We start from the raw sequence: 20,331 nt of genomic DNA, 5'->3' as shown, positions 1-20,331 counted from the left end.
GTAAATTATTTGTAAGATCTGCTCTTTACGTTTTAAATGTTATTTGTTACTAATGTGTAGAATATAAAATATTGTAAATATGATAAATCGTAAGACCTTGTAGCAGGTGTTATTACACAAAATATAATTTTGTGAAAAATTTTGCAGTTTTATTTTACTCCTTTTGGCTTAATCCGTATCAGATTGTTTTAGGAGTAAAAGTACTTGACGCTATTATAGATTGTTTGTAAGAGTAATCTCTATTACTATTAAACTAATTTAAACTTTATATCGATAACGATATGTGTAATATTGTAGCAAAAAATATAAGAATGAGTTTTTTTCATCTATTACTTTTAAATATTGTTATTATTAGCTGTTTGTGTATATAAAAAGATTTGTTTTATCTTTTTATTGAGACCAAAAGGCGGCATATAAAATTATAAAGTATTCATTCAAAATAAATCATATTGGTATTATTTGCAATAAAACCATAAAATAGCGTCTGTTTAGTTAACATATACTAGACGGTTTGATTATATTATAAAATATGTATAGAATTTCATAGTATATTTCTATACAGTGTTTCGCGGAACAGAAATAAAGTAAATGCCAAATGCTTTTTATTTATATAAGTACAATCACTAGTAACAAACTCTCGGCCAAACTTATGTGATGTAATTCAATAAATTTTTGGCTCTATAATGTTCGTCACGATTGAATAATAATGAAATTAGACAAAAGATGGAGGTGACTGACTATGATTTTTTTGTATTGGAAATATTATTTTGTATTGTGTTATGAATTAAAGTCAACAATTGAAATTATAGTGAAGGATCAATACCTACATATTTATTGTTTTTAATTTAAATATAGATCAAACCAAATCTACGAGAGTGATTTTGCTTAAAGCTCGCTCGGTCTTGATCAATATGAATGAATTCCTTGTTTTACATTATCTACTATTATAGAACAAAAAAAAAACAAAATAATGTATTAAAATTTTATTTAAATATTTACAAGAAACAAAAAATAAATGTATCTAATATATTAATAACAAATATGTAAAAAATATTGAGATCTTAAATACTTCTCTTACAGCCTATAAAAGTTTAAACAAATATTATAATAACAGTTTCTTACATTCTCATCAGGGGCAATTCTTACTTAACCCATTCATTTATATTTTTTATATAAAATGGTAATATCATTAAATATTTTATTTACTAAATAATTTATCTATTTAGAAAGATGGATTGGGTAATAAGCAGGAGCTATTAGTAAAAAAAAATGTAATAATAATAATAAAGGAAAAACATTATTACAATTTAGTTCCTACAATAGTCATATATTTACATAAGTCTTGATAAGTATATTCTAAATTAAGCAATAACACAACCACAATTATATTTGCACATACATAGGTAACGGCACTGCTTGCGATGGTCTTCGATCAAGATGGACTCGAGGTCGCATGAGTTGTAGGCTGTTTTCTGTGACTTTGGTGCATCCTCGCACAAGTAAACCTTCCAGCTGTGGCAAATGGAGAGCTAGAGCTCTGAAATTAACAAACGTGTTTTTATAAAATCAATATCATCAGATCATCACTGTAGTAAAAATAATCAATATTTTGTAGTTTACCTTACTCCCTTATCAGTGACATCACAACAGCCACTCAAGTTGAGAAGCTTCAGAGATTTACTATACTTCGACATTGTGTATAAACACTTATCTGTTACCTGTTTATTACCCTCCAGATTTAATGTCTTTATCTGTCGAAACTTTTTTATGAATATCAATATACCACTTTCAGATATTGAAACACAATAGGCTAAATCTATATCTTCTATTTTACTCTTATGAAGAGCTAAGGCTTCAATAGCGCCTGTTGTGAGCCAAGAACACCTTGCTAACTTCAGAATTTGTAAATTATCACAATATAGTATAACAGGTTGTAGGCATTTTGCAGTCAGGTTCTTGCATTGGCTCAAATTTAAATGAATCAATCCAGTATTTTTACGTAATATAGGTATCAATTCTGTATCTGTTATTGAATCACATCTACTTAAATTGAGCAGTTTAAGTTTCGAACATGTAGTGACAAATACCTGTAATTGTTTTTAATTAAATGAACATACATTAAGTGTGTTGTCAATACAACGTATGTAAACCTACTTACATTAAAGGTGTGAGGCGAAAACCTCTTCTTCATCAGTTTCAAAGACTTTAACTTAGAAAAATACATATTGACAATTTGGAGACAAGTCCGTGATACACTGCGAAATATAAAACATTCCTGAATAGTAAGTAGAGGCATAATTTTTGCCACTATTATGTCTTCCCAATACAAATCGAATAAATGAGTCTTCCGTTTCTTGTTCATTGTGAATGTTCTATTATGTTATACCTCGAAATAAATAAAAAGCATGTTAAATTTATAGAACTTCAATTATATATATGTTATAATATTGATCTTCTTGAAATTAAATTCACTGTTTTCTTTTAATTTTCATACTATTATTATTATATTTGAAATTTGAATATGTCAGTTGTCACTACTGAAGTATTCATATTGTTGTCAAAGCTGCTGTATGTAGCTTGCTGTTGCCACAGAGTACTTTGTATGTAATATGTATGCCGCATTCATCAGGCAGGTTAATTAATAATTTCCCATTAGGTATAAATTAATATCATCAGGCAGATTACAGTTACAGAAAATTATGTTTAAGGATCAGGATACTCTGATTAGTTTTCAATTATTAAAAATAGTGTGGTATTGTGGAATAATACTAATTATTAGGTAAAAAATCATAGAGGTTGTGTAGAATTCAGAAGATGTTACGAAATTGGGCAATATAATAAGGCAAACAGCCTTTGAAATATATACCTACACAATAATAACGTTTATCAATTATTGTATTAATTACGCAAATATTGTATCCATGAAAACGTAATCTGCTTGAAGATAGTCCAAATGCGCTATTGTTTAGAGTTGATACCTTTATCATTGAGGGTTTATATTATAATTTGATAGGTTATAGTATAATCTTCATTTAAGTTTATTTTTTACAATCTTTCATCTTTATATATATTAGTATAGATTCCAATATGGATAAATGATAGTTTACAGCCTATATTCCTACTTGCCGACCAAGGTCGGCTTTTACGTGAGTCCGAAGCAAAACAATTAAATAATTAAACATCAGTTACGTTATTTTAATACATTAAATTCAAAATATTGTATGTCTAATGTCATATTTCTCTATATCTACTCAAAGTCTTATTCAGAGTAGGTCTCGATTCTGAAAATCTCACCTTTAGTCATATGTATTGCAGTACCAGCCTGGTGAAGCGTGCGATCGTCGACCCGAGTCGTGTTCCTTCGAGTTCGTGTGCTTCAGCTTTGGCTTTTCATTTTCTTTTAACCGACTTCCAAAGAATGTTAATTCAACCTGTTATTTTATGTTCTTATTTTTTAAAATTAATAATAGATTAATCTTACCATAGACAAGGTATATAAAGTACATATAAAACAACAAGGACAAATTTTGCCAAGAAAGAAGTTAAAACGTCAACATCGTCACGGCATTGTTACTTAAAATTGTCATCTACAAATATTTTAAATACCACACGCGAATTATATGTAGTAGATTCCATACAGCACATTTATGTTTGAGATTGTATTGCAACGTAATTTCCTGTGGTTATTTTCACATTATAGAATAATTTGTTTGTATATTTTTCAGAGCCGGATGGGGCTACAGCCTCGGCGCCCCCACAATAGAGACTTCGAAAAAAAATGTTTTAAATTGCGACTAGTAAACACATTAAAATTAGTAATTTTTTACCTACTTTAAGTACATTTAACAACTTAATGCTTGAATTCGCTGGTTTTTCATATATAACTTTTAAAAAATGTACCTATGTTTTCATTATTTAAGAATCCATCCTCACTTTTACCATTAGAACAAACTATAAATTATTAAAGAAATAATCACTAAAATGATTTTATATCGTGTACTCAATACATTCTTATTACGCATAAGAGAAAAGGGGGTAAAAAAATGGACCGGCAAGATCCACATTATTATTTCTTGACATTTTCTTAACTCAAATCCGTTGGCGAAATTCGACACTCACATTTTGCATACTCACATACCTCTATCGCCCGGTCTATATTATAATATACTATACTATAGTCAAATAAGCTCACTGAATAAATTCAAAACTCTCGTTAAACGTAAAATATCAATAAAACTATAAATAAATTTGACTCATTTCACTCTCATTTGAATCCCGGGATTGATTTGCTCCAGTTCAAACAATTTGTATGACACAAAACTTGGCGATTAAAAAGAGTGGCAGAGAGTTTCTTGCCAGTTCTTCTTGCCCGCTCTACGCCCTTGCCTTGCGAACTGGTAGTAAATGTAAATTTTGAATCAATTTAACATCTTTTCTGTTGACTTGCATAAGTGTACTTGGTTACATATTATATGAATAAAGTTATTTTGATTTTGAGTTTTATTTTGAGATGTTGTCAGTTATAATTGAAATATACAATACATATAAATAATTCTATTTTATTTAATAAAGTTATGTTAGTTATGGGTACACACTAGAATTTACTAGATCATTCAATCAAAGATAATTCGTAGTTTTATAAGTAAATACCGTTCATTGTCTCATGGTAAAACAAATCAAATTTCTCTGTCCTTGATCAGTTTTCTTTATAGGCGAAGGTCGCACTTCGGTGCCTGACATACTCCTTTTTGAAGTGAAACTTCTTTAGGCGCATGAGGCGCAATTTTTACGGAACGTCACGAAGATGTTCAGAGTTTTTGTCGATTATTTTTCTTTGATAAAGATGTGCTAGTATAATATTGTGGTGCAATTATTCATACTTGAACCAATTTTTCCAACCGATTTTGTTTGTAATACATATCAATATCATTATTATTTTATTAAGTAACTAAATTACCATTTTTTTTCGTTACTTTTGTATTTTTATAAGGGCACCGAACCAAGACCTTTTTTGCTAAGACCCATTTGGCTATTTTAGAAAATGTGGACATAATTTACCAATTATGATAATAATGAATTTGTTATATTATTTGGTAATTGATACCATAATTATGGTGGTATTTCTATATACATAACAACAACTAATTTTAGTTCTGGTTTTTAAATCCTTAGTATCATTCATTAATATAGAAAGACTAGAAAAATTAAATTATGGGATTTGATAATAATTGGGCAGCTTAATTATCTACGCAACAATTAACTTACAAAGAAGATTCAGTTCTCATATGTGTACTTTGTGTGCACGCACTTTTTTTCTGGTAATAAACGTGCAGATTTCCTAACGATGTCTCTTTGTCTTTGAAATAGTAGTACGTAATCAATAAAATGAAAGGTTAAACTAACGAAAAACTAATAAATTCTTTCAGACAGCTTGTTAAAGTGAATTGATGCCGAAGAACCTTACCACGTGTTTAGGAATTGGCGCATTGTTCAACAATAATGGAAATCTTCTTGAAGTTAACACAATAAAGCGAATTATTATGTTATCTTTAATGGCATAATAAGAGTAGACTTTGCGAACGTCGTCCCTCGTGCGCGTAGTAATTAATATAATTGCTATATATTATAAATAATTTGTCAACTTGTCGTTTGTGATTTAACAGAGTACACTGTTACCCGGGCATATAATCTATTTGACGTTATTATTAGCTAAGCTTCTGTAAATCGATTAGATTGTTGTTTAAGCTATCGCGGAATATGATTAAAGGAGTATTAAGAATATCCATATCGCAAAAACACCCGCATCATGAGCATACCCCACATACACACCTTCACGTACCTTTCACTTTTACACCATCACACAACACAGCCAAATTAGGTACCTTTTTGTAAAATTTTGTACCTTTTTATAGGTAAATGTTATACATACATATATATACGAGTATATATATGCCCAACCTTCTAAATGCCGCATCTGTAATGGTCCGAATATGCTCCGCAAATAAGAGATCTGGAACAAACATAACACAAAGTCGCGGACTTTGCCTACGCGCCTATCAACTTTAGATCCTATCCTATGCTGCAGAGTATTTTATTGGATGAGGCAATTATCACTAATTACTTAATATATAGAAACATATCCTAAGATGTAAATCAAAAAGCAACAATAGAATTTGCGTAAAAGATTAAATAATACGATTTAAAGTTTACATATAGCTTTTGAACTCTATTTTGTGATAAAGAAAACTGAAGATAAAACTAGTATACTTCCTAAGAAACAGGAAACATTATTCGCACTCATTGTAGCATTCATTTTTAATTACAAGCTGTTCAGCTTAAAGTTATAAAATCTCATTAAAATAAAGACTTAAAATTATATTATTACAGTTTATTACAATATAATTATCTATCAACACGCTTTAACAAATTTCAGGTACTCTTTTAAGCGACACGAGATCACGAGTAGGTAAGTTGTCTGAGGTTTATAGAAGAATGGCCTGTCTTTTTGTTTGTGTAGATATCAAATAGTATGTAAGTAGGGTCAAAAGATTTATTTAATAAATACTTAACTGACAAAACAACGACTTATAGATTTAAACGCGAAATTATTAACATTTAGTCAGTGTCTAGTAGGAGATATGTAATAATGTAATAAATTTGCGTTTCTATGCGTTAAGAACGTTTTTTATGTGTAGTATTTGCGTAAACCACAGACTAGACATCAAAATATTAATAATATTCTATGTTATTATTACTTCGAAATTTAAATTCTCTTGGTCACAGAGTATGTGAAAAGTGAACTGTGAATTTTGGCGGTAATGTCATGAATTTTCTAAAATGCCAATTTTTTTTCATGTGCTTACAAAGTTTAAATTGGACTTGAATTTCACAAATAGTTAACAATTTATGATTTCCTTTACTCCTTGTCGTGGTGCCAAAATAAACATCTACTTACCGTACTACGATTCTACAGGTTGGTAATCATTGTATGAGGGACCCGAGAGGCTGTAACTTCGGACGACTTTTGTATATGATAATATTATGTTTTATTCCTGGGAGGAAATGTCGCCAGAGTTGGTACTTTAACTCTAGATCAGTGTTTTCCAGTGTGGGGCCCACGGTCCACAGGGGGGCAATTTGATTGTTAAGGGGTATCCCCCTATGGAAATCGGCTGGATATAACACGACGTGGAAAGATGACTGAAGCTAACCAAATTGAAACCTAATATAAAATCTCTGTGCAGCATGCATCGAGCGCAAGGATCTCACTGAATTAAAATAATAAATTAATATAGAAAAATCTTTATTAAGATTATTTGGAATTTGAATTTCAGTTTTACATTATATGTTATGAAAATTTACTATAATTACAAAAATTGTGGGTTTTCCTAGTTTGTTATTGTGTTTCTCACGTTATTACACCTCTGAATTTTGATTTAATGATGTGATTTGTTTGTTAGCTACGTAATGATAGTATAATGGACTTTTTTTCACTTTTATGTTGTCAAAAAAGTAATTGTCTGAAGTTAAATGTTTGATACAGAAGTTTATTTAGTATTTTTATTTATTAAAGTTAACTCTATAGGTTTTGCATATGCCTAATTTGTTATTATTTTATGAATGTGGCGTAAATGCGACAGATTACCCAATATACACTGATCACATGTGATCCAATAATCCAATTCATTTTCAATTTTTTGAAAAAATATCCAAATCATCATATGATTTGCTATTTTACAAGAGTACCGAGAGTTTTTTACGCCGGCTTTTTCTCTCGGCCTACATCCTCTGAGTTATTTGCCTACTACGAGATCCGGCTGCAGGATTAGTGCGCTCATCTGTTATTTGCTAATAACCAAATTTTTATGTATATTTATAATTAGGAGAATGCATATCTACCAAGTTGCCTATAAAAAATTGGCCGCTAGTATTTTTAATTAAATTATTTTGAATAGATTTTTGGGAAAAGTTTCGTTCACTTGTTATTTAAATAAAAGAATATCTAATGTATCTCTTTTCTTAATGTCTTGTACATTAATTGTAACATTTTAAACATAATCGGCCATTTTGTAAAACGTTTAATAAATAAAGTAAAACAAATATTAAACAACATTTATTTATTTTTCTTACATTGTAACCGAACGAAGGCGAGCACGATAGGACTTTTTATTCAGCCAGACGTTTTATAGAACCGATTTCATAAACATGAAATTGTTTTCAAATTTTTTTGAAATTTAAATTTCATTCGTAAGATATTCGCCGAATATCAAAACAATTTCAAAACTCCTGTTATTAGAATTATGTTGACAATTGTGTGCACGATTATACTTCATTGTACTGAGATCTTTATGATTAAGGTTTATTTGCCGTACCACTCTTGTATAATATAGTATTTGTACGGCATTTGTCGTTGAAAGTCGTGAACCTAATAGAAATATATTTGAAACGGTGAGCTGTTAATAGTTGAAGCATAGACTTTATAACTTAATAAACCCTTTAAAACTAGTGTAACCAATTTCACTTCCACCGTTTCACGTAACCTATAAAGTATGACTAGTTAATTATATTGTTAAACGCTATTTTTACTATTGACGCGCTATTCCCGTTTCAATTTTGTTTCCTCTATGGAATTAAACTATAGGGGTAGTAATTTCTATATAAATCAAATGGAATCACAAAATATGTTGCTATGGCCAAAAGTCGAAGACCGCTGGACCAATTTGAGAAAACTTTTTTTAATTTATTCTTTGATCTCTGAGGAAGGTTTTCATGGAGAGAAAAAATTGAAAATGTAGTTTTGTTTTATGTTGGTATGTAGCCACTAAAAAGGTAGGCTAAGTAAAAAAATAATATAAAGGCGAATCGAAGTTCCAGTAACAAAAATCATTTGAGTGTTTGAATTTTTAACAAAATATAATATGTAATATAATTCATGCTTTAAAATGTATGTTATATGAATTTAATTAACTAAACTACTGGTATTACGATTAAATTATAGATGTATCTTTGGGCGTGTCTACTTGTTATGATATGCTTGTGTGTTTTAACCTGGCATTGGAGAGCCAGAAAGTTCTACGCTCATTTACCATCCTATACGAATCTACCATTATTGGGTAACGCTTACAAATTGTATGGAAATTCACGGAGTAAGTATTGTTTATATTTATAACAGAAAAATCTATGAATAAAAATTGAAATTTAAGAGTCTTTTCCACAGACTGACAAACAAATTAAATGAAACATCACATTTATTTTTTATTTACTTGGGGATTGCGCATCCCTTCTGCGGCGCTACTCCTTAGTGCGTGAAGGTTATGTGAGTCTTGCTATTGTGCATACCCACTAAACCCCAAGGCACCCCAATCACCCTGGGCGGGATGTGGTAGCAGCACAGGTTTATACGCTTTCCGACACGCGACAACGGTTGCGTCCGCCTCTCCACAAGTTCATAAGTCAACCTAACTTATCTATGGTAATTTTTAGAGCTATTCTTAACATTTGAAGACATAACGAAGAAATGTGAAAGTGCTAACAAACCATTTGTGTTCTGGGCGGGACCTACGCCGATTTTATGTGAGTAATATGTATTTAACGTCAAATTTTAGTGATTAAGATAGTGTTTAATGTGTTAGTGGCTTCAGCGTGCGCCTCTCAACCCTGAGGTCGTGCGTTCGAATTACGGCACCGATGGAATTATTTCTGATTTAACACTCACGGTAAATGAAAACATTGTATGGAAATTTGCCTTCGACCCAAAAAATCGACGGCTTTTGTCAGGCATATACGGCTACCTAGTAGATCACCTAGTAGATACATAAATCTGAGGCCTAAAACTAAAGCCACCGTTTTGAAGTGAAACTTCTTTAGAATCGTTGTGATTTCAAACCGGATGCAACGGAAAAAGCGACAGTAAAAAGAGACAGACACATAAATTAATAGTATTTGGCGTGGGAGAGAGTGAGAAAGCGACAGTAAAAAGAGACAGACACATACATTAATAGGATTTGGCGTGGGAGAGAGTGAGATAGGAGGCATTATACAGTGTATAAACTTTAAATTAGTGTGTATTTGAACATTTTCTGAAATAAAACAGATTTGATGAAAATTAAATAAGTAAGTCAAGTAAGTAGTTTAATTATAAAATTAGATTATTTATCAATTTTATTTACAAATCATAAGTTATAGAAACTTTTTGAAGTGAAAACTTCGTACTAAACTTAATTAAAAGTTTATACACTGTATAATGCTTCCTATCTCATTTAATCCCACGTTGGATCTTGTGAATTTATTTCAAACTTTTATTATTTTAGTTTTTACCAAATTAAAGATTGATATTAAAGTTATAAATAAAAATTTAAATATATATTTTTTAAAAGAAAAGATAGAGAAAAGGTCTAATTTACATATTTTAATTATAAAAACTTTGTTTTTGAAGGTTTCACTTCTACCACGTGTGAATTGGACACATGATTTTTTTTTTTAATATTTCTAGGTATGAAAAATTTATTTTGATTTTATATTGTGACCTAATTAAACTGAAGTATTTTCAAACCAATTCGACTTAGGGTCCTTCAAGCAAAGAGCGTACCCATTCTTAATAGGCTACGCAATCGCCCTGTGGCATTTGAGTGTCCATGTACCACTTAACATCAGATGAGCCCCTGCCCGTTTGTCCCTGTTCTATAAAAACACAGAAGCCTTAAACCAATCTTTGCAATCATCGAACTGAATAAAAAACAACTTAGGACATAAATTGCGCAAAAACATGCAAAACCTTCCGGTGTTGCAATTACTATTAACTATCCATTATATGCTATATTCACATCTATCAAAGTTAAATAAGTTCCTAATTTGAAACCAACCAATGAATAGAATTAAAGAAAAAGTGCGTGCGTACAAAGTACTCATGTAAGAAGTGAAACTTCTTTATAAATTAATTATCACTAAGGTAAAAACCCCAATAGATGATCGTGTACCAGTATATGTATTTGTATATCTATAATCACACTGTTTACATACTGTATACGTGCTACTGATAACATAAATAAATAAAAAATCTGCATTTACTGCACAAGACGTTTAATGCGATAGAATTACCAACTTAAGTTCTAATATGTAAGTACTAAACGACCATTAGCGTGTATTTTTTCTCGACCTCCCGTTCTCACTCTCTCTCAAGCGGTCTCTATCGCTCTCTCCCTTTTCTTCGACAAAAACGCTGCACATCTTCGTGACGTTTCATCCGTAAAAATTTTACCCCCATGCGCTTTCACTTCAAAAATTTAACAATTAAAACATATTACAGTATTAAGTGACCCCGATGACATCAGGCTGGTGACAAACGCCTTCATAGAAAAACCATACTATTACAAATTTGCTAATGCTTGGCTTGGAAATGGCTTATTTACTGCGCCTGGTAAGTTACCTATATCTTAATACTAGTTTTATCATATGTTAATTCGGTCGCGTAATAAACTCAAACTCAAAATAAAATATATTCATATAGGTAAACAATTACACTTATGAACGTCAAAGAAGAAGTTAAATTAATTGTAAATTTACATTTACTACCAGTTCGCAAGTCAAGGGCGTAGAGCGGGCAAGAAGAACTGGCTAGAAACTTTCCGCCACTCTTTTTAATCGCTAAGTTTTGAGTCATACAAATTGTTTGAACTGGAGCAAATCAATCCCAAGGATTAGGATCATTTAAATATTCGTCAAATTTATAAAAAAAGCTTTATTGATTAATTGACGTTTAACGAGGGCTTTGAATTTATTTAGTGATAATTCTCTAATTTCGCTTGGGAGTTTGTTGTAAAAACGATATACCTATTGTCTTCCTCAATACAAGGAATGTTCGACACAATAATAAATTTTCGGGAGTTAAGTTCGATGGCTGTTGTTGAAGGGATGTTTAAATGTTAAATTAATCTCTTTTTTGAAGCTATAATGGGTGTCAACTGCTTATAACGAACATAAAGTTAGGGTTGCGACGCTAACAAAACACTAACTTGGCTTCTTAAATCTAAGTTACACTTATGTTACCTATAAAGAATATAAGTGTAGTCAACCTATTGGACATTTGTTTTGTTGTACCTGTGTTTTGTTTTGCTTCGTATCTTATTTTTTATGCGTGAAACTTTTCGTGGATATATCCAATGTGTTAGTTTTATTTTTTATTTTATAGACATTCATTCATTTGTTTCCTGTATAAATAAATAAATATATATCGGAAACGAGACTGTTATATTGCAATATAACATTCTCGTTAACATTCTCAATATACTAATAAATGAGTGTGGAAAAAACTTAAAGGTTAATATTGGCCTTAAGTATAATTGCTAACATTTGGTTTGCGCTTCTTAACTACTGAAGTATTTCCGAACCAATTCGACTTAGGGTCCTTCAAGAAAAGAGCGTACCAATTCTTGAAAGGCCGGCAACGCACTTGCGAGCCTTCTGGCATTGTGAGTGTCCATGGGCGGCGGTATCACTTAACATCAGGTGAGCCTCCTGCCCGTTTGCCTCCTATTACATAAAAAAAGGGTGCGTGTACTTATGTACGCGCGTAAGTTATACTTCTTTGGCATTATTAAAAATAGTTTTTGATTGCAAGCAAATAATTAATTACAATTAAATAATCAAAGACTGGAAAAGGAGTTATTATAGTCAATAAAGTTCAGTTTACATTTGAAAAATTCAATAAATAAATATTTATTATTATTCTCTTACATTAAGTGTAACATAAATTCTATTATTATTCGAATGTTGTTTTTAAATTATGTCCAATGCCGTAGCATCTTCCGTGGGCAACTTCATACTGATAATATTGTGTAACGGTGCGCGCGCATCGTAAGATTTCACTCTCATAAATTTTTCATAACGCGCCTAAAGAAGTATAACTTCAAAAATAATAATAATATTAACTAAAATATATAATATATATGTTACCTAACTAATGTTACGTTACATAACTCGGGCCTATTTTTTTATGACGAGCTGGACGCGAGGACTGAATTTAAGAATTCAGAATTCCTTTTTTATTGCTATTTAATTATTATAAAAATATATTCTCTGTATCTGTTAACAATATACAATATATTTCAGGTTGGATATGGAAGAAGAACATTAAAAAGATGGCGAGCACGTTTATAGGACCCGCTGTAGATCAATACCAAGTGTTTTTCAATGAGCAAGCGCAGAAATTTGTTCAAAAATTAGTGCGGGAAGTGGACGGCGATTTCTTTGATCCCATGCCATACTTATGCTTTTCAGCTTTGGAAACTATTTGTCGTGAGTCACTTGGTCTACTGCTGTCTCTTTGTTTGACCAGCCTAGAGGATAGATAGGCCACCCTTAGTTCGGGTACTTCGCCAAGGGTTAAATCTCAGTCCTTGAAAATATATGTAGATGAATGTTTTCTTTAAAAATTTTATTATTGGCAATTCATGATTTCCAAATGTAATCACTTGTAATGTAGTCCTATTTTAATCGTGCAAAATTATCTAATAATATTCTTAAAAGGCCGGCAACACACTGGCGAGCCTTCTGGCCATGGGCGTCGGTAACATCAGGTGAGCCTCGTGCCAGTTTGCCTCCTGTTACATTAAAACTTTGTGGAACCAGCTGCCCACTGAAGTATTTCCGAACCAATTCGACTTAGGGTCCTTCAAGAAAAGAGCGTACCAATTCTTGAAAGGCCGGCAACGCACTCGCAAGCCCTCTGGCATTGAGAGTGTCCATGGGCGGCGGTATCACTTAACATCAGGTGAGCCGCCTGCCCGTTTGCCCCCCTGTTCTATAAAAAAAAAATCTAAAAGACTTGAAATCGATAGACATTATTTTTAGAGGTTGGTCTTGGGGTATCTAAATCCAAAAATCTGGTGACGGAGGAGTACTATAAAGCTTTTCATCGCACCCTCCAACTGATTCTGGATAGAGGCACCAATATACTGCTGCACCCTGATTGGCTGTACCGTTTGACGCCAGCGTATAAGGAGCTCTTGAAATGTGTTGATGTTCTGCACAAGGTCTCAAAAACGGTAAGGGTCTAAAATCAAATCACCTTGACGTCCGTCGTTTCACAACTGAGCGTTTCTTAAGGCAGTTTTTGCCACGCACCACCACTATGTGGAACCAGCTGCCCACTAAAGTATTTCCAAACCCATACGACTTAGGGTCCTTCAAGAAAAAAGCGCACCAATTCTTAAAAGGCTGGCAACGCACTTGGGGCCTCCTGGCAATGTGAGTGTCCATGGCCATCAGGTGAGCCTCCTGCTCGTTCGCCTCCTATTACATAAAAAAAAAGAAAAATCCATTAATGTACAAGTCGTGTTCTAACTCTTATACATTGTTTTTTAATTAAATATTCATACTACGAAAATACTGTAAGGAGATTTCTTTTCAGATAATGAATAATAAAAAAATAGAACGCGCTTTAAAAAACGGCGACCTTCATATTGATAATGGTAATTATAACAAAATAATTTTTAACTGTACAATAATAGTAAAAAGAATTTTTTTTTCTGACTAACCTATACTTTTAATCGTGGAAAATTAATACGCCTGAATTATGGCATTCGCAATAAAAATATAAAAGAACAAGAAGTGGTCGGCAATAAAGACAAGAAGATTTTTTTTACTTATTTAATTAAATAAAGTTTTTTTTATTAAATAAAGTTAAACATGCGAACAACCTAAAGAGACTCGTTCTCTTCTCAAATTCACAGCTTGAATCCTTCTGGGCAAGCTTTCTATGATGATTTTAATAACGTTTTGAGGAATACGTTCCCACTCTTCTGAAATTACTCTTCTTAGCTCCCTGATGTTTTGTGGAGCATTTTGCACTGATATTACTCGTCTGTTTAGAACATCCCAGACATGCTCAATTGGATTCGAGCTGGCCAATAAACTATATTGCATTCATAAACTTTTTTTTATAGATAAAGATTCTTTTAAATCCTTATTGGATCAGTTACTGGAGCTCCGGGAACATGACCCAACTCTTACTGACGAACAAATTCTGTGGGAAACCGCAACCATCATATTGGCTGGACAGGAGACGGTTGCTACCAGTCTCTTCTATACTCTTCTCGTAATAGGCAGTAGGAAGGATGTCCAAGAGAAGATGTATGAAGAGTAAGTATACAATATTTTAATAACTTATTATTTATAATTAGTTACGAAACATATTCATTACTAAAAATAATTAAAAATTATAGTATACATTTTTTTTAAAATAATAGTATAAGTATACTGTTGTTATATTATATTAAGTGTTATGAAGAAGGTATTACTTCAACTAAATATCGTCAACTAAAATAATAAACTATCATGGCGTTACACTTTCTCATTTCATTTATTTATTTATTTATTCAGAAGATTCACAGCACAATACATAAATAGATTTATATATAACTAGCTGGCCTGGCGAACATCGTACCGCCTAACAGTCGATTCTTTATTTTTTTTTAATACTTATTCTGCTATTAGGGACACCGGTCTAGCTAGTAAGATAAAAAAAAGAAAGTTGATAAGACAACAAATACATTATGTCAAAAAATAAAAATTTACCTTCCCGGAACCCCTCCACTAACACTTGAACTTTATGATATGGTATTAAAGTTCAAATTGACTTTTAAGTATTATTACGAATATTTTGTATGGGAATATAGAAAAGTGTTGTTTTTAGACTTTTACACTCAATTTTTTTTAAATTTTTTTCTCTCGTAAGAACCATCCTCTTACTTCAAGGTTTATTATAAAAAAAGAATTGGCCAAATTGGTCCAGGCGTTGTTGAGTTGTGCGCTTATCAACACATTTTGCGATTCATTTTTATATTATAGATTACAAATCTTCACATATAGTGTTGATTGTACATCCTTTTTATGTTCTTTTAAGGCCGGCAATGCACTCTGGCATTGAGTATTACTTAACATCAGTTCTATATAAAAAAGGTACTTATTTATTTTCTTTTTAATTTCTTCTAGTCCGTGGATGGATTAGGACATAACTGTTGGACTTATAAACCACGACTTTTTAGTATTGTTCTCCAAGCCGTATCGGCCACCGCGCCTTATCTATAGGACTCTATAGAGACTCGCCTCGTACGCAAGAAGACATTCATATACTTGGAGTTTACGCGAGATCTGGCGCAGCTTGACATGGTCAATCGAGGCATGGGGGTGGATTTATTTCTTAGGAAAATGCTGCTAAAATACCGCAGAGTAATATTCTTTTCCCATACAATTGATATGGCCAATTATCAGTATCTTGCCTCTCGTATTACCCGGCCTTAATTGATTAGGCACCATTCCCAGTGAATGTGAAGGGAGGGAATAAGATTTTACGTCGTACCGGAAAGTTCGTTCGTGTATTTTTAGAGGGAAAATGTGAAAACTTGCTCGCTAGTATTGCTTTTAAATTAGTAACTTATTTTTAATTTAAATGAGATTTTAAACAAGCTTTCTTAGTTTCTTTGAATTCTTACATTAAAAATGTTTATATAATTACCAAATAATTTATTTCCAACACAATATACATACAATATTATTATCCTACATAGTTATAACAATAATTAAAAATTGATAAATGGAAAATGAAAGAAAAAAGTTTGGTCCCTGTGACATCTGTTTTAATGCTGGCAGCATTTCTTTGCTTTATTGTCATACTTATTCGTCGGCCACGGGTACTATCTACCAGCCGCCAACTTAAATCTTAAATTAGCGCCTGTGCTTTGAATCCCACGGCCCAAGAGTCTCTTCTCCAAAGGTATCAAAAACAAAATCAAATTTTGTGTGAATAAGTTATTCAAATAAATTATTAGTACCACGTAGTTATTTATTAACAGGATAATGAGGACAGTTGGCGATAGACCGATAAAGAAGGAAGACTTGGTTCAGCTAAGCTACTGTGAAGCAGTTATCAATGAAAGCCTTAGATTGTATCCACCAGCCGTCGCCGTATTACGAATGGCTGACCATGACTTAAAGATCAGTACGTTTACTTTATTATCAATTAAAATTTCTTGTTATGTCTGGGCAGTCAGTTATTCGTGGATCTTCCCTTTTGGTTGGAGAAGCACAACACCCTTCCTCCAAGACTATATACATACATACGTTTTATCTGCCATTTCTTAAGAGGCAAGTCGGTGATCTGCCTTCTGTGAATGACACGATTGTTGTGACTACCGTCTACACACGGCCTTAAAATCAGTAGCGATTTCGGGAGAATGGTGGTGGGGATGAATCGTGAGGTCACCCGAACCAATTTCTGAGTTAGGGTTGGGTGGATAACAAAATTAGGGCACGATTTGCCTACACACGAGGCGATCTAGGGTGCTCCCACACCACATCCCTGACATTGCCTCTGATTTAAGGGCCGTGTGTAGACGCTTTAAGGCGTGTAGGCTTCCTCTTGCTGTTTTCCCTCACCGGCACATTGAAAGAAAAGGCCATTGTTTACGGCCTTAATTTGATAGCACAAAAATCGTTTATGAATATAACAGTTTATAGAACGTATGTTATCTAGAAATAACTTACATAGAAAAATTTGCGTTTGCGTTTTGAAAAATTGATGAGAGTGAAATTTTACGATGCGCGCGCACCGTGACACAAAATTAACTTTGTTGCCCACGGAAGATGCTACGGCATTGGACATAATTTAAAAACAACATTCGAATAATAATAGAATTTATGTTACACAGGTTCCTGTACAATAACAAAAGGTACAACAGCAATAATAAACATATGGGGTGCGGGAAGGTCGAAGCGTTCGTGGGGTGATGATGCCGCCGAGTTCAGACCTGAGAGATGGCTCCCGCCTAACATCCCCAGCACAAGTTCTCATTTACCTTTTAGCTCGGGGAAAAGAGCCTGTATAGGTATTGTATATTCGATGTCATTATTATGGTAATAACTATTTTAAATGTTATATTATTTTTTGTATTTATAAAACAAAGGTTTATGTAGGTGGAGAGTGTTCAGATGAGGTGTTCGGACTAATACCTGAAGCTGAGTTTCATTACCAGACGTCAAGGCAGAATAAAAAATACCATCCGTATCACCTTGACGTCCGTCGTTCCACATCTGAGCGTTTCTTAAGGCAGTTTTTGCCGCGCCCCACCACTATGTCGAACCAACTGCCCACTACAGTATTTCCGAACCATGTCAAATTAGGGTCCTTCAAGAAAAGAGCGTACCAATTCTTAAAAGGCCGGCAACGCACTTGCGTGCCATCTAACAATGTGTTCATAAGCCGCGGTATCACTTAACATCTGGTGAGCCTCCTGCCCATTTGCCTCCTAAAATAATAATTTATATAATACTGCGAATACGTTCTGAGAACCTAAAAATATCTATCATTTCGGAGACAGCGTTGAACTAGAAGACGTCCACAAAGCACTGCGTCGGGTGAAGTTAGTTCACCAGTTCCTTAGTAAGACTCCAAGGACTCATTATGTCCATTAGCTAGAGGATTTAGTAACATTTTTTACTTTAGTTTTATAATGAAGCATTGAAGCTTGTATAATTGCAAGAAAATTTCATTTAATTCAATGTATCCCGTTTGTATCTTCAAATATTAGGTACGTTGTTCTCGGGTTTAACGTCCTAAAATAAACTTACGACTCTTCAGGCAAGAAGTACTCAATGGCATTTTTGAAGACAGTTTTGGTGCACTGCATACGAAGTTATGAAATAATTAGCGACGAAAGTTTCAACAGAATGGAGTTTAAGATCGATATTGTGTTACGACCTTTGAAAGACTGTTCTATGAAGATACAACCGCGTAAGTGAAATGAGACAAATTGTGGTCATGTAATATTTTTTGTAAAAGGAAATAACGAGGTAGTATCTAATTTGTTTAATTTTAAATTGAAGTTCAAGTATTAAAAAATTTAGTAAAATGAAGGTGTTTTAATGACAATAAGGTCTAATGACAAAGAAGCTGTAGCGCACAGAATGACAGAACAAAATGGTTTAGATTAAAAATCCTCTACACAGTACTACGTAGTGTAGTATAGGTTGAATATATCATTTTCAACATAGACATAAGGCAAACAAAACTCAGAGTAGTCATCCCGCCAGCCGATAGACTTAACGTCTTTTGCGAATTCTGCAACATTAACAATACCATTCTACCATTTTTTACATCAAATTTCTCCCACTTACTGTCATACACGGCTCTGCTAAAAACATCACACGCGTCTATTAGTTTTTGTCCAGTTATACAGTCCATAGTCAGTTGAAACAATGCGAAAGGCATTTCTAAATATGTATTCTCCAATCCACCAAGTAATTCAGCAATCAAACTTGTGATTACGAGTATAAACTCGATCAGAATAGCTCCACTGAACACCTTTTCGATTTGTTTCGTTATATTAATAATCGTTATGTGGGTCTTTATTACTTCTCTGAGGCGATTGTTAATGTTTAAAAATACAATTTGATCTGCTGTTAAGTGAACGTCAGAAGCTGTTTCAATTTCAGCGTTTGCGTCTTCCCATAGATTCGTTATTTCCTCGCTTAGAGCTAAAAGGTGCGATTCGGCAAAGCCAGTTACGACTATAAGAAAAGCGCTAATTGTTGAAGATAAATAGCTTGTAAAGAAAACTCCTAAAACGGTAGCAGTAAATGCTATTTCGTAGTTTGGTGATTCTAGTATTGGATCCAGTCCTGCAAAGACGATTTGAATTAGATGGATATAAGCTGGAGCTGAATGGCGTACAGTACCTATCTGGCGATAATAGTAAATTGGTAGGTATAAAGAAATTATTTGAAAAATTTCTTCATATCATAGAAGTACTAGTACTAGAGAAAACTGGTTTTTACCAATTAGATCAAAGTTGTCTTCCATAAGGTGTCGTCCTGGTAGTATAATAGGCTTCAAGATGTAGAGAATACCATTGGAGACTATGAAAATCCAATATATCAAAGCACGTTTTTTAATAATTCTTAGTTTCCTGTGCATATTCCGAGATAGGCGACTGCCAGGGAGAATAAGTGCATCTAAAGCTAAATATCCGTCAACAATGTCTTTCACGGAGTTTCTGCAAATAAAAAAAGTGTTTTTGCTACAATTTTTCTAAAAACTCTAACAAATGCATGTTGTATTTAGTTTATGTTTTCTCATTAAATATTTCTCTCTTACCTGTAAATTATCATAAATATGTACTTATAAAATGCGATCTCACTGGCAGCACCCAATGAGAAGACGATGATAGCAGCTGTTTTGTCGCCAGTCTCTCGACAACGCCAGAATACATACCATATTACAGACAAAAAATAAGTGTAAAAATATCCAATACCACTTAAAATCGTTACAATGTAGGA

The 20,331-nt window shown here is 32.7% G+C and overlaps 2 protein-coding genes across 3 annotated transcripts; one reads left to right on the top strand and one right to left on the bottom strand.

Moving 5' to 3' along the window:
• Positions 1–968: 968 nt before the first annotated feature.
• On the bottom strand, positions 969–2,488 carry LOC125060964 (F-box/LRR-repeat protein 15). The gene is made up of 3 exons (XM_047666096.1): positions 2,159–2,488; positions 1,621–2,087; positions 969–1,537 (listed from the first exon to the last, which is right to left on the bottom strand). Exons 1-3 carry the CDS (start codon positions 2,360–2,362, stop codon positions 1,384–1,386), a joined length of 825 nt encoding a protein of 274 aa, XP_047522052.1. The 5' UTR covers positions 2,363–2,488; the 3' UTR covers positions 969–1,383.
• A 5,870-nt stretch (positions 2,489–8,358) lies between these two features.
• Positions 8,359–18,905, top strand: LOC125060978 (cytochrome P450 4g15-like). 2 transcript variants are annotated; one of them, XM_047666108.1, is made up of 11 exons: positions 8,359–8,448; positions 8,999–9,146; positions 9,484–9,573; positions 11,306–11,416; positions 13,108–13,293; positions 13,849–14,042; positions 14,408–14,464; positions 14,942–15,138; positions 16,851–16,996; positions 17,706–17,882; positions 18,635–18,905. In XM_047666108.1, exons 2-11 carry the CDS (start codon positions 8,999–9,001, stop codon positions 18,793–18,795), a joined length of 1,467 nt encoding a protein of 488 aa, XP_047522064.1. In that variant the 5' UTR covers positions 8,359–8,448; the 3' UTR covers positions 18,796–18,905. The 2 variants fall into 2 exon arrangements, with proteins under 2 accessions (XP_047522064.1, XP_047522063.1); XM_047666107.1 differs by having other exon boundaries at positions 14,408–14,468; positions 14,943–15,138.
• Positions 18,906–20,331: the final 1,426 nt, after the last annotated feature.

The sequence above is a fragment of the Pieris napi genome, chromosome 22, assembly GCF_905475465.1.
Source record: "Pieris napi chromosome 22, ilPieNapi1.2, whole genome shotgun sequence".
NCBI lineage: Eukaryota > Metazoa > Arthropoda > Insecta > Lepidoptera > Pieridae > Pieris > Pieris napi.
Note: the sequence above shows the minus strand (reverse complement) of the source record. Positions and strands in the feature narration are given on the sequence as shown.

Bases quoted from the DNA above. Each gene is read 5' to 3' on its own strand.
- LOC125060964 (XM_047666096.1), bottom strand. From the start codon at position 2,362: ATGAACAAGAAACGGAAGACTCATTTATTCGATTTGTATTGGGAAGAC. The intron at 2,088-2,158 runs GTAAGTAGGTTT...AAACAATTACAG, and splicing joins TTTCGCCTCACACCTTTAAT to GTATTTGTCACTACATGTTC. The intron at 1,538-1,620 runs GTAAACTACAAA...TGTTAATTTCAG, and splicing joins GTCACTGATAAGGGAGTAAG to AGCTCTAGCTCTCCATTTGC.
- LOC125060978 (XM_047666107.1), top strand. From the start codon at position 8,999: ATGTATCTTTGGGCGTGTCTACTTGTTATGATATGCTTGTGTGTTTTA. The intron at 9,147-9,483 runs GTAAGTATTGTT...GGTAATTTTTAG, and splicing joins ATTGTATGGAAATTCACGGA to AGCTATTCTTAACATTTGAA. The intron at 11,417-13,107 runs GTAAGTTACCTA...AATATATTTCAG, and splicing joins TGGCTTATTTACTGCGCCTG to GTTGGATATGGAAGAAGAAC.